The sequence below is a fragment of the Oncorhynchus mykiss genome, chromosome 16 (assembly GCF_013265735.2).
Source record: "Oncorhynchus mykiss isolate Arlee chromosome 16, USDA_OmykA_1.1, whole genome shotgun sequence".
Taxonomy (NCBI): Eukaryota; Metazoa; Chordata; class Actinopteri; order Salmoniformes; family Salmonidae; genus Oncorhynchus; species Oncorhynchus mykiss.
Genome location: NC_048580.1, coordinates 51131017 through 51158619, shown reverse-complemented (window position 1 = coordinate 51158619; position 27603 = coordinate 51131017). Strand labels below are relative to the sequence as shown.

The 27603-nt window shown below is 40.4% G+C and overlaps 1 protein-coding gene across 2 annotated transcripts in view; it reads right to left on the bottom strand.

The window, feature by feature from the left end:
- Window positions 1-27603, bottom strand: part of nphp4 (nephronophthisis 4) — a 191862-nt gene that overhangs the window by 152220 nt on the left and 12039 nt on the right. For both annotated transcript variants that reach the window (XM_036947178.1, XM_036947179.1), the window contains one exon: window positions 2820-2989. In XM_036947178.1, the coding sequence (XP_036803073.1) occupies window positions 2820-2989 (170 nt within the window). The remainder of the gene's footprint in view (window positions 1-2819; window positions 2990-27603) is intronic.

The window sequence follows — 27603 nt, the reverse complement described above, 5'->3', positions numbered from 1 at the left end:
CAAAAACTATCAAGCGCTACGATGAAACTTGCTCTTATGAAGACCGCCACAGGAAAGGAAGACCCAGAGTTACCTCTGCTGAAGAGGATAAGTCCATTAGAGTTAACTGCACCTCAGATTGCTCCCAAAATAAATGCTTCACAGAGTTCAAGTAACAGACACATCTCAACATCAACTGTTCAGAGGAGACTGTGTAAAACAGGCCTTCATGGTTGAATTCCTGAAACGAAACCACTACTAAAGGACACCAATAAGAAGAAAACTTGCTTGGACCAAGAAACACGAGCAATGGACATTAGACTGGTGGAAATCTGTCCTTTGGTCTGATGAGACCAAAATGTATATTTTTGGTTCCAACCGCCGTGTCAATGTGAGACGCAGAGTAGATGAACGGATGATCTCCACATGTGTGGTTCCCAAAGTGAAGCATGGAGGAGGAGGTGTGATGGTGTGCTTTGCTGGTGACACGGTTTGTGATTTATTTAGAATTCAAAAAGGCACACTTAAACAGCATGGGTACCACAGCATTCTGCAGCGATACGCCAAACCATCTGGGTTGCTCTTAGAGGGACTGTCATTTGTTTTTCAACAGGACAATGACCCAAAACACACTTCCAGGCTGTGTAAGGGCTATTTGACCAAGGAGAGATTGAGTGCTGCATCATAATCACCTGACCTAAACCCAAATTGGGATGAGTTGGACCGCAGAGTGAAGAAAAAGCAGCCAAAAAGTGCTCAGCATGTGTGGGAACTCCTTCAAGACTGTTGGAAGAGCATTCCTCTTGAAGCTGGTTGATAGAATGCCAAGAGTGTGCAAAGTGGCATCAAGGTAAAGGGTGGCTACCTTGAAGAATCTAAAATATCAAATATATATATTTTTGGGGGTTACTACATGATTCCATATGTGTTATTTCATAGTGTTGATGTCTTCACTATTATTCTACAATGTAGAAAATAGTAAAAAATAAAGAAAACCCCTTGAATAAGTAGGTGTTTCCAAACTTTTGACTGGTGCTCAAAATAAGCGTTGTACACATAAAAGGCCAAATACACTGCATTGCATTTTAAACAGTCCGTAATAATCTAATGAATTCAGGACTTGTGAAGTTATACCTAGGCGATAACTATAAGCCTTCCACAACCATAAAGACCCACCAATAATTTAATTATTTTATCAAAATAGTTTAACCTGCTTTATTTGCAATAATCAATTATCTGGTTTAAGGTTGTCTATGAAAATGCCCTTTTTTGTTAAATGTAACTAGAACCATGCATAATGCACATTCACTAATAATGACTAACTTCTTGTCGTAGGCATTAGACTACAGAAAATGAACACAGGTCTCACCAACAATCTCTGAAGTCCACGTGCAAGTGATTATCCAGCTTCAAGTTTATCCAAAGCCCAACTTGGATCTATTTGCTAGCTAACAAGGATGAACAGTTGATTTGTTATGAACACACCCTTCTGTCGGTCTCCAACTGTTTGAACAGCATGTTGGTCTGTCCACTTTGTTCAGATGTTGAAATAAAGTGGTCTACCTTATTTCTCAGAATGAGAATGAGTTGCCAACTCCTTATATAATTGTGTCTTATGCTTATTGCACATTTATACATAACAGACTAGACAGCGAGTATGACAGCCTGGCTAAAATGCTGCTCGAGGTATGTGGTAACCCCAATGCCGTGTGCGACAAACTGAGCATTCATTTTCCAGAATCAATGTTCATTGATACTCCTGTTTTGTTGGTGTCTGCTCTGTGCACAATTTGAGTAGTTGAGACATAAAAAGGGTATCATTAGAAAAGGTAATTTCTCTTTTACAGTAAAATTATGTCTTAATGTGTTTCAGTGTCCATATGACCCATTCTGTTGGATCAAACCTCAAATGCAAATAGCAAGCTGAAACCGCTTGTCAGAGAGGAAGATGTGATCTCTCAACTTTGTTGGCCTGAGGGGCTTGGTGTCTGTGTAACTCAGAGGAAGAGGCAAAGCAAAGAGTGAGCTAAAATCTGTCCAAAATAAGGCCAATGCGTTTCTATGGGGTTATTTTGGACCTAAGCTTGTTGACTGCCTTTCCGCCTTTGGGACAACACCCATTGTAAGGGCGGAGACATCTTGCATCTTGTCATTATATAAAGATCTCTGTTGTAAATGGGAAGGTGCATAGAGGACCGAAAGAGACGAGACCAAAAATACAACAGGAGAACAAGCAGACAACCACTCATGAAAAAGAAAAATAACAAAACCTTGATTCTCATTAAAACATACATTTAGAAGGAATTAAATATATCGCTCAGCCCTACTCGGAGCCCCCAAATACTCTCGGCACGTGACACTGATATAAATGCCACCCTTCAGAGCCTATGCTCCTCCTCCATAGGAAAACCAATGGCTGGCCCAATGCTGTTGATGCAAATTTACTGCGAAACTCCCTAAGGCTAATAGAGGTAGAAGTATACATTAATAATACACGTATTATACCTGTCGGTTTTAAGTGTTACACAACATTAAATAGACCTATTTCCTACAAGGAAAAGTACACAGGATTTTTTCTTGCCTCAATGACGGAAGGGGTCTTGATTCAGTATCAATCAATTCAGGAATCAAATATTTTTCTATTGTTGAATTTACATTTAAATTCATCTTCCTTTGTGTGCTAAATTGATGGTGAATTGACCTCAACCCTGTAGTGGTCTAGACAACAGACTAACTACAAGTTGATAATCTCCCATGATAATCCTTCACATGGCTCTTGATGGGAAAATTCTGAGACTGTAATTAAGGTGTGTGTTGTGTATCGGGACATAGATAATCACCTTCTGTCCCCCTCGGTGGCCTGAGGTTCTGTCATGCTGGAGAAAAGGTGCAGGATGGCGAAGCCACACCCCAGTGCATGCTGGGAGCCGTCTGCCCTGGGCTGTAACGCCACCAGCTCCACCACGGCCACCACGCTTGGCAGACGCAGAGAGGTGTGGAGGTACACCACCTTCAATGGAACACACACAGGACAAGACATGTTTGAATGAGTGAGTGAGTGCCAAAATCAGTAGTATTGAGGTTAAACAGTGGGGTACGCAAAGAAAACAGACGGTCACAATTTATCATGAACTTCTACACCACAAGGTAAAAGAAAAGTGAGCTAGTACAGAGCGATAAATGCCTTTTGAGGACAGTTCGGTTAAAAAAATATATAATCTATCACGGTTTTTGATTTAGTTTCCATAAAATAAAATGCAAAATTAAAACAATTAATAAAAGTCCCATGATGGTATTATCCATAATTTATTATATAATTTCAGTTGTGTATATTAGATTTGCTTTATTCGCTGACTTTATTTCATTCCAAGTCATCATCTCATCTCTGTAAAGCTGCTGCCTATGCTGTCTGACAAAATCAATATTTTAGTAGTTCTTCAAAATAAATAAGGTATATTTTTGACTGCTAAAAACAAACGATCAATCGCTTCGATCATGCATTTTCAGGCAGATACCTCAAAGCAACTGCTCTCTATCCCTCTCGATCGTGCATTCTTCCGTCTCCCTCTCCATGTCTGCCCCACACTAAACTAACGTAGCAGGCGTAATAGAAACACACAGACCAGACAAGTAGGCCCGCAATGGATTATGGTCATTGTAATTAATTACCTCGGTTTCTGCGCTAAACTACTTTGCTGGTGACATGACATGCTTTGCTGGTGACACTGTCTGATTTATTTAGAATTCAAGGCACACTTAACCAGCATGGCTACCACAGCATTCTGCAGCGATACGCCATCCCATCTGGTTTGCTCTTAGTGGGACTATAATTTGTTTTTCAATGACCCAACACACCTCCAGGCTGTGTAAGGGCTATTTGACCAAGAAGGAGAGTCATGGAGTGCTGCATCAGATGATCACCTGACGATCACCTGACCTCAACCCAATTGAAATGGTTTGGGATGAGTTGGACCACAGAGTGAAGGAAAAGCAGCCAACAAGTGCTCAGCATATGTGGGAACTCCATCAAGACTGTTGGAAAAGCATTCTAGGTGAAGCTGGTTGAGAGAATGCCATGAGTGTGTAAAGCTATCATCAAGACAGGTGGCTAGCTTGAAGGATCTAAAATATATTTTTATTTGTTTGACACTTTTTTGGTTACCACATGTGTTATTTCATAGTTTTGAGGTCTTCACAATTTTTCTACAATGTAGAAAATAGTAAAGAAAAACCCTTGAATGAGTAGGTGTGGCCAAATGTTTGACTGGTACTCTATGTTGAATATTGGCCTGTTGGAAAGTACAACTCCCTACTACAATCGCACAGTTCTGTCTTGATCTGATTTATTTCTAGAGAAAGCGAGTGTTCATCTCAAAGTTAACTGAATGACTGACGCATTGAGATACAGATGAACTACATATTACATTCAGGTACTTATGATAAATGTAGGTATTATTGCACTTGATGAGAAGGAACAGAAACATACACTTTCAAAGAGAAAGAGCCGTGGGTGTGAAGAATATGGACGAAGTGGGTGAAGAAGACATCAGAAAATCACACCTTTATTTTCAAGCAAAGAGGTAGCCAAAGTCCTCACATTCATTTTGATAATAACAAGTGTTTTCAATAGCTTAATGCAGTTAGTATGGGGTGATTCTTTCTCATGAAAACATGTGTTCTTTTATATTTGTCCTTTTTGGTGAAATTCTCTCTGGGTATGCCAGTGCAGTCTGTCTCCAGATATTTCCCTGGTTTGTAAATGAGAGCCAAACAGACACCCAGGGTTGCAGAGATCCTATCTCATTGGGGGGAGGAGAGCATCAACTATAGCATCCTAATAAAGAAGGCAGGGGCTTTTTGGAAATTCTCACTTAACTTCAAAATAGTGGATTCGGCTATTTCAGCCACACCCGTTGCTGACAGGTGTATAAAATCGAGCGCACAGCCATGCATTCTCCAAAGACAAACATTGGCAGTAGACTTTCAACATGGCACAGTAATAGGATGCCACCTTTCAAACAAGTCAATTTGTCAAATTTCTGAACTACTAGAGCTGCCCCGGTCAACTGTCAGTGTTGTTATTGTGAAGTGGAAACATCTAGGAGCCGTGAAGTGGTAGGGCACACAAGCTCACAGAGCAGGACCGGCGAGTGCTGAAGCGCTTAGTGCGTAAAAATCGTCTGTCCTCAGTTGCAACACTCACTACAGAGGTTCAAACTGCATCTGGAAGCAATGTCAGTACAAGAACAGAGCTTCATGAAATGGGTTTCCATGGCCAAGCAGGTGCTCACAAGCCTAAGATCACAAAGCTCATTGCCAAGTGTCGGCTAGAGTGGTGTAAAGCTCGCCACCATTGAACTCTGGAGCAGTGGAAACGTGTTCTATGGAGTGATGAATCAGGCTTCATCATCCGGCGGTCCGACGGACGAATCTGGGTTTGGCGGATGCCAGGAGGACACTACCTGCCCGAATGCATAGTGCCAACTGTAAAGTTTGGTGGAGGAGGCCCCTTAGTTCGTGTGAAGGGACATCTTAACGCTACAGAATAAAATGACATTCTAGACAATTCTGTGCTTCCACCTTTGTGGCAACAGTTTGGGGAAGGCCCTTTCAGCCTAGTGGTTAAAGCGTTGGGCCAGTAACTGAAAGGTTGCTGGATCAAATCCCCGAGCTGACAAGGTAAAAATCTGCTGTTCTGCCCCTGAACAAGGCAGTTAACCCACTGTTCGCTGGGCGCCGAAGACGTGGATGTCGATTAAGGCAGCCCCCCGCACATCTCTGATTGAGGGGTTGGGTTAAATGTGGAAGACACGTTTCATTTGAAGGCATTCAGCTGTACAAATGACTAGGTATCCCCCTTTCCTCTTTCAGCATGACAATGCCCCGTGCACAAAGCAAAGTCCATACAGAAATGGTTGGTCTAGATCAGTGTGGAAGAACTTGACTGGCCTGCACAGAGCCCTGACCTCAACCCCATCAACACAGTTGGGATGAATTGGAACGCAGACTGCGAGCCAGGCCTAATCGCTCAATATCAGTGCCTGACCTCAATAATGCTTGTGGCTGAATGGAAGCAAGTCCCTGCAGCAATGTTCCAACATCTAGTGGAAAGCCTTCCCAGAAGAGTGGAGGCTGTTACAGCAGCAAAGGGGGGACCAACTCCATATTAATGCCCATGATTTTGGAATGAGCAGGTGTCCAAATACTTTGGTCATGTATTGTATTTCCCGAAAGAGCATTGCTAGCCTATGCCTTCATAACAAATTAGACTAGGAGAATAATAATATAGGTAAAAATAACCATCTTCGATGCCACACACAGCCTACAGTCTATATTTGCATTGCTTTAAATGTACAGCATGAGAGTTTAGCATGGTAAATTAGCCAACACACTCTATGATCTATTGGTCCTGTAAGCCTGTTTGTTTCTAACATCCAGAACAGGAAAAATGTAATTGAGTGAAAGACGACAAGAGGTAAGCAAGCTTGAAATACAGAGGCAATTTCTGATGACCCCCCTTGCCTCAGCCTGTTCATTTTTACTCTGTCGGCTGCTCCGAGTAGGCGGAGATGTATTCAAATTTTAAACCACAGGGGCATCGCATTTTACCCACATCAATCTTTTATCTTCGCCATTTAGTGCACAACATGTTTTAACTCAAAATCACCTCCTGGACGTTTTTCAAATGCAGCTGCATAAAAATGGAGAGAAGTGAGAGGTAGAAAAAAAAGGAAAGAGAGAAAGAGGTTGGCTTGTCAGCCAGGCCTTTGCTATTCGTCGGATAGCATCAAGTACATTGTGCCTCGCAGTTTAAAGATCTCGACTTGGTACATGATTCATCATTAACACATTGTGCACTTGACCTTGTCAAGAACAATTCAATGATCCAGAAAATGATGGTTGACAATGTCTTAGAATTCTGCATGGCTGACTCTGAATTAGTATGGAGAAATCCACTACTAAAACACCATGGAAGAGTGTGTGTCCCCCCCCAAAGAATGAATATATATGGATATTGAATTAAATACAAACCAAGTAGGAATCCATATTTTAGGAATCCATATTTTCTATAATGTTTACTCAAGTTTACTTCCCTGCGATAATACTGATTTGAATTGTGGTGGACATGGTTCAGAACATGGATTTCCAATTCAAAGACGGAGTCCTCCTTTGTCGAGAGCTTCTCTTTGATTCTCCTCCAAATTGATTCCCTTCCAATTCCTCTAAATTCAACTGCTCTTATTCAAATAGCCTTTCTCAATTTGCAGGGATTCCAATACCTGGAGGACAGAGTTTAACAAGCTAAGGCAAACTCTAACATGATTGAGATCTTAAACAAAAGAAGGGTATCAACGGGTGCCATGTGACTTTGACCCCTTCAAACAAAAAGGCAGTTTTCCAATCCCAACGTCATCATTAGTCAGAATATTCTTCACTATACATTTATAGGCTATTATTGTGAGGGGCAGGACACACATCCACCATCAAATAGCAGATATTGACACTTGAATTACATTCTAATTGACTTCAGTGAAACTTCAAATCACCAACCATAGAATTAGAATACTAGACTGGACATGAACCTTCTTATGATGGAATAAAGGTCAGACATTTTGGTCAGGGAGTTGGTCAACCATGGTTTGCCAGTGCTGTGGTAAGATAGTGTAAAACTAGATGGTAACTTTACATGAATTAAGTTGTGGAGCATGATTTAGCTCTTTCAAAGCAAAGCAATTACATTTAGTCAAAGTTAAATGTAGTAAAATAATTGTTCTGATTACTTTGATAAACTAATATATCAACCTTATTACTGTAGGGCAGTTAAATCAAATTTCATCAGAAATAACTACACTCGTACTACTACACTTTTGTACACTCTCCTGCTAGAATACCACAGTATATGACAACTGTAGTGATAGAGCACAGAAGACAACTGAGGCATTGTTGAAGTTTTAAATAATTAAAACACAATTTCACAACATATTTTGTGGGGAGGGAGGGGGGCGGGGGGCGGTCGCTCTCAAAAATCACACTTTTAAAAATGCCTAAGCTTGCCATTTCATGGTTGTAAAAAAATCGAATTATGCAACCGAGGACAGATTATTTTTACTCCCTACGCGCTTCAGCACTCGCCGGTCCCATTCTGTGAGCTTGTGTGGCCCATCACTTCACGGCTGAGCCGTTGTTGCTCCTAGATGTTTCCACTTCCACATTTGCCGAACTGACTTGTTGGAAAGGTGGCATCCTATGACGGTGCCATGTTGAAAGTCACTGAGCTCTTCTGTAAGGCCATTCTACTGCCAATGTTTGTCTATGGAGATTGAAGGGGTGTCCACATACACTACATAGCCAAAGGTATATTTTCCATAACCCAAAATATTGTACTTTTCAGGATGTGTACAAAACTGAAAGTAAAAAATGCAAAAACGAAACTTCATAACAGGAAGCATAGAACAGATCTACCGCTTCTTAGACTTGCTTCAATGAGAATTACAGATCTATTGAACTGTGAATTTGGTTGGGTTGCACAAAAAGTTACATATTGCAGGTTTTTTTTTTATTAAATAAAGATTGGTCCACAACAATGCTTAAACCACATCAGGAGACCACTTTTAAGGTCTGAGAAAAAAATAGAACACTTTTGGATTTATGGGTGTAGTGATCTTTTAAATGAAGTGCAACAATGTTCCTGTAGCGCTCATGTGGTTGCAGAGTTACCAAAACAATTTTCCAAATTTGATGCAATTTATAATGACATCATTCTGCCAAGTAGGCATAGGCTACTTTTGTAGGTTTTTGGGAAAGCCTTTCCATGTCTACCAGAATAAGTTTATCATTAGGGTTATCGCTAACAGCTGTTCATGTGCGAGCACTGCATACACACAGACAGGGCACTCCTGTGCCGTTTCAAAAAGTTGCAGGAAAATACAAAACACTGATGCTAACTGACTGAACGGAATAGGCTACAGAAATGTCTAAACTACAGTTTGCTAAAAGGACTCTCAGACCATGAACTGAAATAAGTTCACACATACACACAACCAAACTGAAATAAGTTTTCCCCTTTAGCATACTTACTCAGATTAATATACTGTGTTGTTATTAGGGGTGTGACAACCTGGCTATACTTCTAATCGTATACATAAATTGACAAAAAAAAAACTGAAGTGTTTATTATGCCTAAGTAGATGTCAAAATATGTATCTCCCTGCAGGGTTACAGTCCAAAAAAATCTGTAGATTAGGAGCAAAGGGCTTGGAGGTGTCTGTGTGTCGTGTCCTCAAAACTTGCAGCGGCCAGACAAGTTTGCTGTAACTCAGAACGCGCATTAACGTTTCTTCCTCTTTTCTACGTTGTGTAATCATTTTTTTTAAAGACAGGAAGCGAAGTGTTTGCAATAACATCTTCGGTATGCATTGCGTGATTTTAACCAATTATGAGTAGGCCTTATGTGGAAACACTTATCTTCCGCTATCTTTTTTCCTACTAAACATAGTATAGAAATCTGCCTTTTCACATATGTTGATGTTGGGGTGGTGCTGGAGAGGATGTATATGAAGCAGGAAAAAAAATGACATTTTGAATTAAAACAGTGTAAAAGTAGCATGCTAAAAAATAACTAGATGGTAACATTACATGAAGTAAAGTTGTTGAATTCAGAAAGTATTCAGACCCCTTCACTTTTTCCAATTTGTTATATTATAGCCTTATTCTAAAATGGATTAAATAAAACCTCATCAATGTACACAATACCCCATCAAAAATATTGGGAAAAAAACACACAAAAAACAACAGAAATACCCTACTTACATAAGAATTCAGACCCTTTGATTGTCAGTAGAGCTCCGAGACAGGAATGTGGCAAGGCACAGATCTGAGGATGGTACCAAAACATTTCTGCAGCATTGAAGGTTCCCAAGAACACAGTGGCCTCCAACATGATTAAATGGAAGAGGTTTGGAAGCACCAAGACTTTTCCTAGAGCTGGCCACCCGGCCAAACTGAACAAACGGGGGAGAAGGCCCTTGGTCTGGAAGGTGACCAAGAACCTGATGGTCACTCTGACAGAGCTCCAGAGTTTTTCTGTGGAGATGGGAGAACCTTCCAAAAGGACAACCATCTCTGCAGCACTCCGCCAATCAGGCCTTTATGGTAGAGTGGCCAGAGGGAAGCCTATCCTCGGAAAAAAGGCACATGAGAGCCCACTTAGAGTTTGCTAAAAAGGACTCTCAGACCATGAGAAACAAAATTATCTAGTCTGATGAAACCAAGATGGACATTTTTGGTATGAATGCCAAGCATCACGTCTGGAGGAAACCAAGCACCGCTCATCACCTGACCAATAGCATCCCTACAGTGAAGCATGGTGGTGATAGCATCATGCTGTGGGGATGTTTTTCAGCGACAGGGACTGGGAGACTAGTCAGGAATGAGTAAAAGATGAACGGAGCAAAGTAAAGAGAGATCCTTGATGAAAACCTGCTCCAGAGCGCTCAGGACCTCAGATTGGGGCCAAAGTTCACCTTCCAACAGGACAACGACCCTAAGCACACAGCCAAGACAACGCAAGAGTGGCTTTGGGGCAAGTCTCTGAATGTCCTTGAGTGACGCAACCATAGCCTAGACATGAACCCGATCTAACATCTCTGGAATGACCTGAAAATAGCTGTGCAGTCATCCCCATCCAAACTGACAGAGCTTGAGAGAATCTGCATATAAGAATGGGAGAACCTCCCGAAATCCAGGTGTGCCGAGCTTGTAGCATCATACCCAAGAAGACTCAAGGCTATAATCGCTGCCAAAGGTGCTTCAACAAAGTACTGAGTAAACGGTCTGAATAGTTACAGTTGAAGTCGGAAGTTTACATACACCTTAGCAAAATACATTTAAACTCAGTTTTTCACAATTCCTGACATTTAATCCTAGTAACAATTCCTTGTCTTAGGTCAGTTAGGATCACCCTTCATTTTAAGAATGTGAAATGTCAGAAAAATAGTAGAGAATTATTTATTTAAGCTTTTATTTCTTTCATCACATTCCCAGTGGGTCAGAAGTTTACATACACTCAATTCGCATTTGGTAGCATTGCCTTTCAATTGTTGAACTTGGGTCAAAGGTTGTGGGTAGCCTTCCACAAGCTTCCCACAATAAGTTGGGTGAATTCTGGCACATTCCTCCTGACAGAGCTGGTGTAACTGAGTCAGGTTTGTAGGCCTCCTTGCTCGCACACGCTTTTTCAGATCTGCCCACAAATTCTCTATAGGATTGAGGTCAGGGCTTTGTGATGGCCACTCCAATACCTTGACTTTGTTGTCCTAAAGCCATTTTGCTAGAACTTTGGAAATATGCTTGGAGGCATTGTCCATTTGGAAGACCCATTTGCAACCAAGCTTTAACTTCCTGACTGATGTCGTGAGATGTTGCTTCAATATATCCACATAATGTTTCCTCCTCATGATGCCATCTATTTTGTGAAGTGCACCAGTCCCTCCTGCAGCAAAGCACCCCCACAACATGTTGCTTCCACCCTCGTGCTTCACGGTTGGGATGGTGTTCTTCAGCTTGCAAGCCTCCCCCTTTTTCCTCAAAACATAACAATGGTCATTATGGCCAAGCAGTTCTATTTTTGTTTCATCAGACCAGAGAAAATGTCTCCAAAAAGTACGATATTTGTCTCCATGTGCAGTTGCAAACCGTAGTCTGGCTTTTTTATGGCGGTTTTGGAGCAGTGGCTTGTTCCTTGCTGAGCGGCCTTTCAAGTTATGTCGATATAGGACTCGTTTACTGTGGATATAGATATTTTTGTACCCGTTTCCTCCAGCATCTTCGCATGGTCCTTTGCTGTTGTTCTGGGATTGATTTGCACTTTTTGCACCAAAGTACATTCATCTGTGCAGATGAATTTGGCACCTTCAGGCGTTTGGAAATTGCTCCCAAGGATGAACCAGACCTCTGGAGGACTACACATTTTTTTCTGTCTTGGCTGATTTCTTTTGATTTTCCCATGATGTCAAGCAAAGAGGCACTGGGTTTGATGGTAGGCCTTGAAATACATTCACAGGTACACCTACAATTGACTCAAAGTATGTCAATTAGCCTATCAGAAGCTTCTAAAGCCATGCCATCATTTTCTGGAATGTTCCAAGCTGTTTAAAGGCACAGTCAATTTAGTGTATGTAAACTTCTGACCAACTGGAATTGTGATACAGTGGATTATAAGTGAAATTATCTGTCTGTAAACAACTGTTGGAAAAATTACTTGTGTCATGCACAATGTAGATGTCCTTACCGACTTGCCAAAACTAGTTTGTTAACAAGAAATTTGTGGAGTGGTTGAAAAACAAGTTTTAAATTACTCCAACCTAAGTGTACGTAAATTTACGACTTCAACTGTATGTACATTTGATCGTTTTTTGTGTGTTTTTTTTACATTGGCAAATTTCTAAAAACCTGTTTTTCGCTTTGTTATTATGGGGTATTGTGTGTAGATTGATGAGGGGGGAAAAAATATTTTATTTGTTCTAGAATAAGGCTGTAACGTAACAAAATGTGGAAAAGGTTATGGGGTCTGAATACTTTCCGAATGCACTGTACGCTAGATTGAGATATTTGGCAACTTTAGTTGTGAATGATACAAACCTTAATGTCTTAAAAAACAAAATATATATGGGCTGCATGATGAGACTATAGGCGATTGATGATTTGAGGAAGTCGCTAAAAAAGCTTGCGCTCTGTTCGCTGTTCTCTCAGCGAGAGTTCGGGAACATCGATAGTAACATGTTGTTTTCACAATGAAACATATTTCATTAAACTGTTGGCAGCCCCTCTCTCTGCACGCTGGAGAAGGGAATAAAGGACAGAGAGAAGGAGATGGTAACATGGTGATGAGATGTTCTGTAGCTAAAAGGTAAATATGTCAGCCTATTAATTATGAAAATATAAAAAATGTGCTATTACTTGGCTATTCAAAATCAAATAGAAATTCATTATAAAATGTAGGGCTTCCTCTGTAAGCTAACCTGCACAATCAATGAACCAACAGCATGGCCTAGGCCTACATGTTTTCTCGCAGACTCATGGATAGAACGTTTGGAGCATTGCATAAGCTAACCAGTCCCCCATTATGCATAATAATACAGTCCACACAAAGGTGATTACTATAATTGTTTACATTTTGGAGTATAGGCTAGACCAATTACAGTACGTACCAAAAACATAGTTTAAAAAAAAAAAAATAAAATAAAATAATTGTGTGCATAATATGGGGTAGACTATGCATTATATAATGGCACAGTCATTATTTGAATTCGGGGGGGGGTTCGGGCTTGGGCTCATATATAGGCCTATGTATATGTATAAGCTCTAATAAGCGTATGGTTGATTTGAATGAATCGTCACCTTAGAAATTGCTGTCCATTTAGTTTTGTTAGGCTTTGAAACTAACATCCAAAACGACCCCGTTTTCCTCTCATTTTCAACCTGTTGTTGAACTTCTTTCTTCAAATTGATCAATCACATTAAGATCAGTTTTAAAGCATGATAATGTTTTGATGATAAGTGATAGATGTGATTTTTGATATAATTTGCATTAAAATCAGACTGGTTAGAGGGACAATAGAGCCCTGAGTACCAGGCAATTAGCGACCTGATGGTCGTTAGTCAGTTGGGTACTACCGATGCATGACCAGAGAGCATAAAAGGAGATTACCATGGAATTGTACTATGGTCATGACTCATACGGTCACCGCAACAGCCCTAACTATTCCCAGTATTGTAAAACATCATCATTACACATTCAAATCAATGATGTGTGTATTCTACCTGTGTTATCAATGATAATACCACTAATTATTGTGAGTTAGCTGATTAATATAATGTTTGATTTAAATGCTGTGCAAGAAGAATGATTTTCCTAATAATCGTGTTCACATGAGCACATTTGATGATCTCACAAGGCAGGTGGTGTTAAGCTCTCCCAAGCTGTAAGAAAAAACAAAATAAACAAACAATGTAGTGTTTTGAAAAATAATAACCATAATTCAACTTGTTTCACCACAAGAACACCACTAAACCCTTGTTAAGTTTAATCATATAGGTTAGAGCTAGATAAAAGCAAAATATTCCATGAGAGAGAGAGTCCAAATTTACACAGCTGTGTGCAGGTTACCTTTGAACTGTAAAAACGGCTACTAAATGTCCTCCAACACTACATTGTGTGGCTTACCTCTGTGTGAGTGTGTGTCCCTAAACTGTGAATAGAATATGATTGAGTGAAAATATTACAATTTCTAACTGAATCTATAGGATTTAGTGTATGTCAATCACTGTAAATCACAGCCTGTTGATTTATTTTCTAGCAATGTTTATGACATTTTAGCTGACTTACGAATGGTGAAAGCCACGAAAGATGTTCCGATTTAAGGGTTGGGTACCCAGATGTGTGTGTATGTATGAGTGTTGCTTGTTGAGGTACATTACTGTTGTTAATTGCTACAGTGTGTAGTGTGAGGTGATATGTGATTATTCACCGAGGATATAGACCTACAGCAGATGTGCAAGGACAGAACATCCTTGTGTAACGGATGTGAAACGGCTAGCTAGTTAGTGGTGGTGCGCACTAAATAGCGTTTCAGTCGGTGACGTCACTTGCTCTGAGACCTTGAAGTAGTGGTTCCCCTTGCTCTACAAGGGCCGCAGCTTTTGTGGAGCGATGGGTAACGATGCTTCGTGGGTGACTGTTGTTGATGTGTGCAGAGGGTCCCTGGTTCGCGCCCGGGTATGGTCTAAAGGTATACTGTTACATTGGTGCCGTGACCCGGATCACTGGCTGCTGCGGAAAAGGAGGAGGTCAAAAGGGGGGTGAGTGTAACGGATGTGAAACGGCTAGCTAGTTAACGGTGGTGCGCGCTAAATAGCGTTTTCAATCGGTGACGTCACTTGCTCTGAGACCTTGAAGTAGTGGTTCCCCTTGCTCTGCAAGGGGCGCGGCTTTTGTGGAGCGATGGGTAACGATGCTTTGTGGGTGACTGTTGTTGATGTGTGCAGAGGATCCATGGTTCGCGCCCGGGTATGGGCGAGGGGACGGTCTAAATTTATACTGTTACACTTGCCGGTGGTTAACTACTCCAACAAACAGTCTGGAATGGATAACTGCTAAGGATAAAGACAGTTGTATAAAAATGTGTCCATTTACAAAGATTAAAAAACGTTTATATTATCACACAATCAAAACAATGATGATATTAATTGTGTGTTCTGCTTGTGTTCTAATCTGTTGTCAATGTTCATAAACACACACACAGAGACTGTGATGACTCTGCTTAAGATAACCACACTAACCTATATATGAAAGGGAAAAGTAGAAAGAATGACAGCCAAGGGTTTTACTCAACATACAGGTAAAATCTATTTAGTTAGCTAGTTACAGACAACATGAACAACAAGCAAGCTAACGTTACTCAAAGTTCATTAGCTAGTTAGCTAAATAAACCCACAGGTCAGGCTAGCTAGCTAGCTAAAATTATGAACATGAGTTACATCATGTGCATTACACTCAGACATTAGCTAGCTAGCTAACATTCATTAAGCCAGATATAGCTAGCTAGGCAGCTAACTAACATTAGCTATTATAGCTAGCTAGCTACTAAGTTAACACTAACACTAGCTAGTAACACTTGTCTTACCGATCAAACCAACGGTGGAGGACACTGTGGAATATGTGTTTTATTAGCTAGCTATCTCGCCAGCTAACGTTGGATAGCTGCTGGTAGTTGCTGCTTAACCAACTAGCTAACTACAATAACCAAATGCAGGCAGTCAACTAATGTTATAATCAGCTGTGTGTCTCTCTGTGGGTAGCCTGCCTGGTAGTCCTAAAGTTAGTTTGGAATTTGTTTGCGTGCTTGGAATCTTAGCTGTGTGGGCATGTGATGTTGTGTTCCATCTTTTACATTGGACGACAGTGAATGTGTAAAGTAAGGTGTGTGATAGATGGCTAACTAACCAAAGGTTTGAGAAGCATCCAGCTAAAAGATACTGATAATTTACCTCAGTACTCAGTTTATTCACTAGGAAACAAATACGATGAAATGGAGAGGGACCATACCAATAGAACCTAGAATTGTATTATATAGGAATCACCTTGTTGGCATTATGCAGTGTAACATTAATCAGGTGCAAAAGTAGCTGTCTCATTTTCCTTCATTCATTCAAGCTTTGCTAACATGCTGTTTCTAGTTGTTGTGGCCTGTCAAAAAGTGCAGTCTGTGTTGAAACGAGAGAAAGTAATGATGGTTCTGCGAATGAGTATTCAAGCATTTCGCTACACTCGCATTAACATCTGCTAACCATGTGTAAGTGACAAATAAATTTGATTTGACATAGTAACAGAGATGAGAGCTGTTACTTTTCAACACCCTAAACTCTGATAAACAGCTGTAACTTGATTGGTAGATGATATTTCTGTTCTGATTTTGAGATTTAAATGGCAGAGAAGTAGACAAAGATTTCATATGCTCGAACTTGTCTAACTTGTTGGGGGAGTGGTCAAAATGGCAGTTGTTTCCAAAAGTTCAGAGAAAATGTCGTCAATGCGGTTACTAAAACAGCTGTAACGTTTGATCAGTACCAGATCATTTTGTTACGACTTCAGATTTGAATAGCAGGGAAGTAGTCAAAGATGTCATACCACCTAACTTGTTGTCTAGGTTGTTGGCAAACAACTGCAAAGGTTGCATTGTTTACAGTGAATAGAATAGAATGTTGGGAGAGAAGCTGTCACAATGGGACCTTTAGAATGCTGAAGAACTCCCATGAATGTGGATGGAAGACAAAAATAAGCACAAAAAAGTATAAAAAGATATCAACAAGTTGTATACAAGCAACTCAATCCAGACCAGTCTACACGTTTTAAAAAGTTTGAACTGCGTTTCTAGCTTAAAACGGTAGAGGAGTAGCATTCAAAATATTAAGAAGTATGCAGAAGATTAAATGTGGGGACTCCTGCTTCGCAAGCCCCATTAATAAAGAATTTATCTGCATTGCATGTTTGTTATCTGGGCAGCCACACAGTTTTAGAGAAATACATTTTTTCCAATTAACTACCAATATGCGAACATACCATTCAAACAATGCAGTCAATCCACAGCCATACTGGCTATTAAGAGTTAAGGTATCTTTGTAGTAACTGGGTGTATTGATACACCATACAAGTGTAACTAATAACTTCACCAAGCTCAAAGGGCTATTCAATCTCTGCTTCTACCAATAGGTTCCCTACTTTGCGAGGCATTGGAAAACCTCCCTGGTCTTTGTGGTTGAATCTGTGTTTGAAATTTACAGCTCGACTGAGGGACCTTACAGATAATTGTGTGGGGTACAGAGAAGAGGTAGTCATTAAAAAAATCATGTTAAACACTATTATAGCACACAGCGAGTCCATGCAACTTATTATGGGACTTGTTACTCCTGAACATAGGCTTGCCATAACAAAAGGGGTTGAATACTTATTGGCTCAAATCATTTTAGCTTAAATTGTTTTATTAAATTGTTAAAAAAACTATTAAAATACATGATTCCACTGACATTATGAGCTATTGTGTGTAGGCCAGGGACCAAAAATATCAGTTTAATCCATTTTAAATTCAGGCTGTAACACCACAAAATGTGGAAAAAGTCAAGGGATGTGAATACATTGTAAAGGCACTTTATTTTAGAGGCTATTTATACATTACAGAAAATTGATAGGATCTATGTCACCAACATTGTCTAGGCAACAAGCAGAGGCAACTCATTCCAAATAGGCCTACTAGCACCGCACCGTCACACACTCCGAACCTTGCAGAAATGCTGTTTGACATCTTGCCCCTTCCCGTCGCCACAGGAGTGCGAGGATGTCAATGAGAAAACAGCTTGCGCGCCGGCAATGCCAGGGATAACATATGTTTTACCTAATGAGAGGTTATTCTCAAGCAACTTAGTCAACAAAACCATTAATCGAGTGTCACAGGGGTAAATATTCCTGTGAATATGACAAAGGCAAAAAATAACTGTAATAGGGCTGGATTCAAACATCATCATCTAGACTATAGCTCTAAAGCCCAGGCAGCACCAGCAAAGGCAGAAGCAGCAGCAGTAGCCTGTCAGTGTCAGCATATAGGGGATTATAGTCAGCCGCTGTGTTGTGGGTGACAGATAAATTAACTATGTGTGAGAGGGGGTTTGTTATACAACATTGAGTACATATCATCGGGGCTCTCCGTGTTATAACAAACCAGAGCTTTTTACTGTTTTGTGGGACAATGTTATATGGCATCTGACTGCCATCGTTGTAAATGTGTAGTGTTTGGAGAGAATTAATCCCAGACCAACATGGATGTGATAGGAGTGGGCCCTAAACTACTGCCTCACTGACATTTCAAATTCATCACCTGCGTATTCCCTCTTGGATTTTGGGGTAGACGTCCTATCCCCTTCGTATTATTGTTCAGAATGTCATTGTTATTATAAGACCTAACAAGTTAAGGTAGCGGTTATAGCTTTGGGCCAGTAACTGAAAGGTTGCTGGTTCAAATACCCGAACCGACAAATTGGAAAATGTACACTACCGTTCAAAAGTTTGGGGTCACTTAGAAATGTCTTGTTTTTGAAAGAAAAGCAATTATTTTGTCCATTAAAATAACATCAAATTTATCAGAAAAACAGTGTAGACATTGTTAATGTTGTAAATGACTATTGTAGCTGGAAGCATATTCTTTTAATGGAATATCTACATAGGCGTACAGAGGCCCATTATCAGCAACCATCACTCCTGTGTTCCAATGGCACGTTGTGTTAGCTAATCCAAGTTTATAATTTTAAAAGGCTAATTGATCATTAGGAAACCCTTTTGCAATTATGTTAGCGCAGCTGAAAACTGTTGTCCTGATTAAAGAAGGAATAAAACGGGCCTTTTTTTAGACTAGTTGAGTATCCGGAGCATCAGCATGTGGGAACGATTACAGGGTCAAAATGGCCCGAAACAAAGACCTTTCTTCTGAAACTCGTCAGTCTATTCTTGTTCTGAGAAATGAAGACTATTCTATGCGAGAAATTGCCAAGTTGCCTCACAAGTCCTCAACTGGGCACTTCTTTAAATAGTACCCGCAAAACACCAGTTTCAATGTCAACAGTGAAGAGGCAACTCCGGGATGCTGGCCTTCTAAGCAGAGTTGCAAAGAAAAAGCCATATCTCAGACTGACCAATAAAAATAAAATATTAAGATGGGCAAAAGAACACAGACACTGGACAGAGGAACTCTGCCTAGAAGGCCAGCATCCCGGAGTCGCCTCTTCACTGTTGACATTGAGACTGGTGTTTTGCGGGTACTATTTAATGAAGCTGCCAGTTGAGGAATTGTGAGGCGTCTGTTTCTCAAACTAGACACTCTAATGTACTTGTCCTCTTGCTCAGTTGTGCACCGGGGCCTCCCACTCCTCTTTCTATTCTGTTTACAGACAGTTTGTGCTGTTCTGTGAAGGAAGTAGTACACAGCCTTGTACGAGATCTTCAGTTTCTTGGCTATTCCTCACATGGAATAGTCTTCATTTCTCATAACAAGAATAGACTGATGAGTTTCAGAAGAAAGGACTTGGTTTCAGGCCATTTTGAGCCTGTAATCGAACCCACAAATGCTGATGCTTCAGATACACAACTAGTATAAAGACGGCCAGTTTTATTGCTCTTTAATCAAGGCAACAGTTTTCAGCTGTGCCAACATAATTGCAAAAGGGTTTTATGATGATCAATTAGCCTTTTAAAATGATAAACTTGGATTAGCTAACAACATGCCATTGGAACACAGGAGTGATGGTTGCTGATAATGGGCCTCTGTACACCTATGTAGATATTCCATTAAAAAAAATTGCTGTTTACAGCTACAATAGTCATTTACAACATTAACAATGTCTACACTGTATTTCTGATCAATTTGCTGTTATTTTAAATGGAGGGGAAAAAGTTTTTTTTTTTTTTTTTTTAAGGACATTTCTAAGTGACCCCAAACTTTTGAACGGTAGTGTATATTTTTTGTCTTTCCCCGTTCCAGTCCATTCTGTTCCATTTGGTACCAAATGAATACAACCTAGGCTGAGCACACAAGGGACTTCACTCATACTCAAAATACAGTAAACAAAGCCCTTGTAAATGTATTTTAGAATGGAGGGTTCTTTGTAAGGACGCTCTAATTAACAGAGGCTGGTCGTCAAACCAAGGAGATTCCCCATGAGAAAGTGAAAGAGAGAGACAGAGCCGGAGATGGGGCGAACACAGGGCATTTACATGCAGGATGCGGAGACAGGCACAGGTAACACGAGTCAGCTACCTGAGCGTCATACAATAGCAAAGCCGTAATGAGCAGAGCAGGAATCATCTGTTAATTTGGGCCGAACATGTACACACGCTGCCCTTTGAACATATGGCACTAAAACACTGCTATGTAACCTGAGTGAGCTCCAGTTGCTTCCAGAGAATATTTAAATATGCAAGAGCTGGGTTATATTCATTAGGCCAGCAAATTGACTGAAACAGGGAGGGACTAGCTGAACCTGTCCAATAAGAAATGCTTGTTTTTGTTTTCCATTAATTTTTTTTTGCTAAGGTACAGTGAGCCCGAATGAATACAACCAATACTTTATTCTGTGATTTAGTCCACATATGTCGGTCTGTGTGGTAACATAGGGTTTTACATTATTCACTTGCTCATTGCTGCTTAGACTATACAGTGCGTTCAGAAAGCAATCAGACCCCTTGACGTTCTCCACATTTTGTTACGTTACAGCCTTATTCTAAAAGGGATTCAATTGTTTTTTCCCCTTATCAATATCAATACCGCATAATAACAAACCAAAAACAGGTTTAGAATTTACTAACTCATAAAAAAATAAAACATTTACTGATATCACACTATATAAATATTCAGACTCTTTACTCAGTACTTTGTTGAAGTACCTTTGGCAGCGATTACAGCTACAAGCTTGGCACTAGAGGTCGACTGATTATGATTTTTCAACACCGATACCGATTATTGGGGGACCAAAAAAAGCTGATACCGATTAAATCGACCAATTTTTTTCATTTATGTGTAATAATGACAATTACAACAATACTGAATGAACACTATTTTACCTTAATATAATACATCAATAAAATCAATTTAGCCTCAAATAAATAATGAAAAATGTTCAATTTGGTTTAAAAAATGCAAAAACAAAGTGTTAGAGAAGAAAGTAAAAGTGCAATATGTGCCATGTAAGAAAGCTAACGTTTAAGTTCCTTGCTCAGAACATGAGAACATATGAAAGCTGGTGGTTCCTTTTAACATGAGTCTTCAATATTCCCAGGTAAGAAGTGTTAGGTTGTAGTTATTATAGGAATTATAGGACTATTTCTCTCTATACCATTTGTATTTCATTAACCTTTGACTATTGGATGTTCTTATAGGCACTTTAGTATTGCCAGTGTAACAGTATAGCTTCTGTCCCTCTCCTCGCTCCTACCTGGGCTCGAACCAGGAACACAACGACAACAGCCACCCTCGAAGCAGCGTTACCCATCGCTCCACAAAAGCCGCGGCCCTTGCAGAGCAAGGGGAACAACCACTCCAAGTCTCAGAGCGAGTGATGTTTGAAACGCTATTAGCGCGCACCCCGCTAACTAGCTAGCCATTTCACATCGGTTATACCAGCCTAATCTCGGGAGTTGATGGGCTTGAAGTCATAAACAGCGCAACGCTTGAAACACAGTAAAGGGCTGCTGGCAAAACGCACAAAAGTGCTGTTTGAATTAATGTTTACAAGCCTGCTGGTGCCTACCAACGCTCAGTCAGACTGCTCTATCAAATCATACACTTAAGTATAACATAATAACACAGAAATACGTTCCTAGGCTGTCATTGAAAATAATAAAATAATTGCCTAGTTAAATAAAAATATTGAATAAAAAAGGTGTAGATTTTTATTATTATTTTTATAATCGGTAAAATCTGTGTCCAAAAATATAGATTTCCGATTGTTATGAAAACTTGAAAATCGGCCATTCCGATTAATCGGTCGACCTCTACATGGCACACCAACATTTGGGGAGTTTCTCCCATTCTTCTCTGCAGATCTTCTCAAGCTCTGTCAGGTCTCTCCAGAGATGTTCGATCGGGTTCAAGTCCGGGCTCTAGCTGGGCCACTCAAGGACATTCAGAGACTTGTCCCGAAGCCACTGCTGCGTTCTCTTGGCTGTGTTCTTAGGGTCATTGTCCATGCTGCCACCACCATGCTTCACCGTAGAGATGGTGCCAGGTTTCCTCCAGACATGAAGCTTGGCATTCAGGCTAAATTCAATCTTGGTTTCATCAGCCAATAGAACTTACTTCTCATGACAGAAGCAAGCTTTCATGAGCTTTTTACTTTGGAGTGGCTTCCATCTGGCCACTCCACTATAAAGGCCTGACTGTGGAGTGCTGCAGAGATGGTTGTCCTTCTGGAAGGTCCTCCCATCTCCACCGAGGAACTCTGGAGCTTTGTCAGAGTGACCATCGGATTCTTGGTCAACTCTTTGACCAAGGCCCTTCTCCCCCGATTGCTCAGGTTGGCTGGGCGGCCAGCTCTAGGAAGAGTCTTGGTGGTTACAAACTGGGGACCTTCAATGATGCAGACATTTTTTGTACCCTTCCACGGATCTGTGCCTCAGATCTGAGCTCTGTGAGCTCTACGGAAAGTTCCTTTGACCTCATGGCTTGGTTTTTACTCTGACATGCACTGTCAAATGTGGGACATTATATAGACAGGTGTGTGCCTTTCCAAATCATGTCCAATTAATTTAATTTACAATTGGACTCCAATGAAGTTGTAGAAAAATCTCAAGGATGCTCAATGGAAACAGGATGTACCTGAGCTCAATTTCGAGTCTCATAGGAAAGGATCTGAATATTTATGTAAATAGTTTTTTTTTTTTTTTCTTTTACCTGTTTTTTTTTGCTTTGTCATTATGGGGTATTGTGTGTAGATTGATGAAGAAAAATATTATTTAATCAATTGTATTATAAAGGCTGTAACAAAACAAAATGTGAAAAAAGTCAAGGGGTCCGAATACACTGTACCTCAAGGCAACCTCCTGCCATGAGACTGTGCCTATGGCTGCTTGTTAAAGTGAATAAAACAAGAACTTGTCACTCGGTGCATGAAATCCTGCACTAAGACATGTGCTCAGCTGTGTTTGATGTTACCGTCACTTGTACAACCATCAGGTATGGTGATTAGATTTCTTAATTGTGTGTTTAAGCATTACACAAAGGTTCATTAGACCTACTTATCTCACATGTAACCACTACTGAACCCAAGACATGGGAACAAAATCTATTTATCAGAGGCTACATTAGGGAAGGAATCTAAAGTGTTGATGGGTCAAAAGAACATCGTTAACAAGCAGTGGCTGCTAAATGATTTCCTAGGTGACCCATACCTCATAATTACTGCCTTGCTTTAAGTTGCATCTCCTCATTTAGTGTCTTGCTCGCCCTATTAGTGACCGTAAATTGCAAGCAATCATGCATTTTAGGTCCAGTATCAGGAGCAAGGATGGGTTTAATGTACTGTAAAAATGGCTAACCTTCATTTGGGAGAGCATGAGTTCTGGCACGTGTGACTCAAAGGACACACACATGCACATGTGTATACATATATACATATATACACATACATACACACACTCATCCTTGAGATGACAATATAATTTTGGGGGGAGAAAAGCGACTTTCATCATCTTTGTTTCATGTTGTGCTCGAGGAGACATCCTAGCTGTCCACATAGTCTGACAAATGAAGGACATAATTGCAAATTAAAATCATGACCAAAAATGAATCCTGTGGGGTAGGCCTACAGTATATTCCATTAAACAAACTGAAGCAACCTAGTCCTCTCAATCAGCAAAGTTCTTGTCACCTGTGCCCCATACATCTCCTCTGCTGGCTGTCATTCCCAGACAACAACAACAACTAGGACTTTAAATGCCCGCAGCTATGTCACAATGACAGAATCTCATACTCATGGATGAGGTGATAATATGACGGTGTCAATATGTCACCGGGTCGGCCCTGACACTTTAGTCCCCGGCAAAGAACTGCCCTCTTAATCTCTGACAGGGACAACAGGCTTCTGTTGCATGCAGAGGCATGGAAACAATGATGAGAAGGGGCTACTAATGCTACCTCTCCAACTCAGCCCAGGGAGGACATTTACATGTCAAAGCCCCAAGCCACTCTGTACTAGGAGGAGTCTCATCTTCCCTCCCTCCCGAATCTCGCTCGTTCCTCTGTTCCATCTCTATTTCGCGGTCTCCCTTTATCCCCACACACAGTCAGAGCAGACCCCTGGGGAGTGATAGCAGAATAATGGGCCAAGCACACTGCATTGTGTTTGTGTGTGTGTGTACGCACGTATGTCAGTGAGAGGGAGAGAGAGTACAAAACAAGAGCGAGAAAGACCTCTCCTCTCATCGCCCCTCTGTCCTGGCTGCTCTGGTGACGATGGCAGGGTCTGAAATGCTCTCTGTGGTCACACAGCGGTAGATTATGGAGCATGGCACTGGAGTGTGGAAAGCCTTTAAGGAGCAGCTGCTCCACGGGATGTTTACTCCCACAGGAGCTGAAATATTGATCACTCCCAGCCAGGCAAAGCACAGGCCCCAACCAGCTCCATGTATAATTGAAGTGGGATCTCTCATGAGCACAGCAGTCAAAAAGGGAGAAGAGGAGTTAACCAGAGAAACCCAAAGTCCCACCAGTTCCCTTTTTGATGTACATAAATCATATGGAATTTCAGATATGTGTGCTTTGATCAGTCGTCCTGCTTGGATTGGGGGAGAGCAGAGGTGAGAGAAGAGTACAAAGGGATGTAACATGTTGACGAGAACTTGGGAAGTGAGGAATTTGGGTGGTTTTCGACAACTGGTTGCACTGGTTTTATCTGATCCATTTTGGTCCGGGGGTTAAGTTTAGTTAAATGGACAAATGTGTGATGTCTACCATTACCGCACACCTGCTATTATGTGCTCTAAGCTCAGTGGGGATTTCTCCTTAAGAAACCACTGTGCTCTTTTGAGAGCTCGAACGCAAAAACAAAATTATTCTACTCACTGATGTTCAAATGTTCTCAGTGACTCACTGCCTTTCAATACGTACCGTTTTGAAGCTATGTAATGGTGTGTGTTCAGAACAAAAACTCCTATATCACTCAAACATAAAGTACAGTGCATCAAAGCTGTGCGTCCTTCCAGGTACAATTTCTACACTATTGAATTGTGCTTGTTTTTGGAAAAAGATGGAATAAAATGGAGTGATCAGAATGAGAGGATGAACTACGGAACAGAGCTTCCAACTCCATTAGCCTAGCTCAATCCTCAGGCCATCTATGGCACAACAGTGCCATCTACTGCCCAAAACTGATAGTCTCAAACTTACTTGAGGTGGAGAATGAAAACTGTTAATATCGCCAGAGGAAGAGGCGAAGCGAGAGAGCCCACACCCATCAGAATCTGTCCACGTGGGAATACTGCGATAAGCAGACCGTCTGCCTTCCAGCCTTCGACTCACATTGTTAGGAAGGAGACAAGACCATCTTGTCATTATATACAGCATCTCTGATATCACCAAAACAACTTAAAATGTCATGTTTCACCAATAAGCTCACCAGGTACTATTAACAAGGCCGACAGACAAAATGAGTGAAGGAGCTGGTTTACATAACTGGGACACTTGAGGAACCAGTTAATCATGAATTAAAAGTATAAATATCATACCCCCACAAAAATTCTAACCTCCCCTTTTATTGTAATGGTGAGAGGTTTGTATGTCTTGGGGGGTATGATATTATTCCCGATTCATTCAGGATTATCTGTAATCATGGCAGCATCCACATTAATGTAGAAGTGTTCAGAAACATTCTATTCTCATTTACACTAAAAGTGACTCCAAAATGACACACTACATTATTTACCACTCATTTCTATTGGGCACAAAAATAATCTGAAATGCAACCAAAACAAACAGCAAATGCATCCAACAAGTTTATAGAGAGTCACTTGATGTAATCATTGCGTGCTAGGAATATGTGGCCAAATACTAAAACTTTTGACTACTTTAATACACATAAATGAATTTGTCCCAATACTTTTGGTCCCCTAAAATGGGGAGACTATGACAAAAAGTGTTGTAATTTTGAAACGGTTCACCTGAAATGGATAAAAAATATCCTCAAATGAAAGCTGACAGTCTGCACTTTAACCTCAGTCATTGGAGGGGGAAAAAAGTGTCACTGTCCCAATACTTTTGGAGCTCACTGTATGCATCATTGTATTCTATGGTTGCAAATGCAATTGCAAACCTTATGATCACTACAATCTTTTAATGATAGCATTCAACAAAACATTATTTCTGTTTTCTCTGCTCATGAATAGGCAATTTAGCAACAATAGTCTACATCTCAAATCTAAACATGGAAAGTTAAACACTGAAATAAAAGTAGTTATTATGTGATTAAAAGTTCCTTTTAGGTCAATTCTGTGTCCATAAACATGAACATCCTCATTGACATGATGATAATGCCTCACTTATGTCTGGAGAAAGAGCGAGCGAGACAGAGAGGAGAGATTTAATAGGAGCTTTTTCCTTCTGCCTTTAATCCCTCTGATTGTTTGAGTCATTCTCCTTGCCTGATATTAAAACCAATCCATCATGGCTGACAGGACCTATGCAATTTCACAGAGCTCCCCCGCTGCTCAGCTAGAATGCCGAGACTTTATTTGGATATCAAACAGCAATTTGCCACTCATAAACACCAACATGAATGCAGTGCAGCAGCCCAAATCAAATGAAAATGAAAGTGCCTCATGCAGCCTGAAACAACCAGACCTAGGCCACTTTATAATCCTGATAGGATGTGATATGTGTTACGACTGTTTGGGGCTGATGTGATCTGAAATGCGATTTGTTAATTGTTTCTGACCATTCAGGTCAGACCTAAACTATGCCTTTTGCAGTAGAGTAACCTACAATATTTTTGGTTAATATACCAGGAGTTCTGAAACATGGTCAATTATTTCAGAGCATCTATTGTCAAATGTCTCAACATCCATAGTAATGATTTCCTTTTTCAAGTCATTCCAAATTTCATCAAATAACATTCAAAGTGCATTCTACAATTTTTGCATTAAAGTGGCACGTTTTTTGCTCCTTATCATCATGACTTGAAATGTTTGAACAATATGAACAAAACATTCATAAACCAAGGCATGTAAAAGAAAGGTGAAATTATAGAAGTATGTGTCTGACTGTTGAATGCAGTATTTTTGCCACTTAACTGGTGTTTGAACAATAGGCATGGGGTTAATTCAATTTTATTCAATTCACGAATAACAGAAAATTTGCTTAATTTATTAACTGAAAATGGCCGTTCAACTCATCAATTCAATGAGCACATCATCCTAAATTGACCCCAACCTTGGTGAAGAAATCTATTTACATCACTTCTATTATCGTGTTATTATCAAGCGACTGTTTAGTTTTATTATCAAGCAGCTGACAAATTCAGTCTGTGAACATG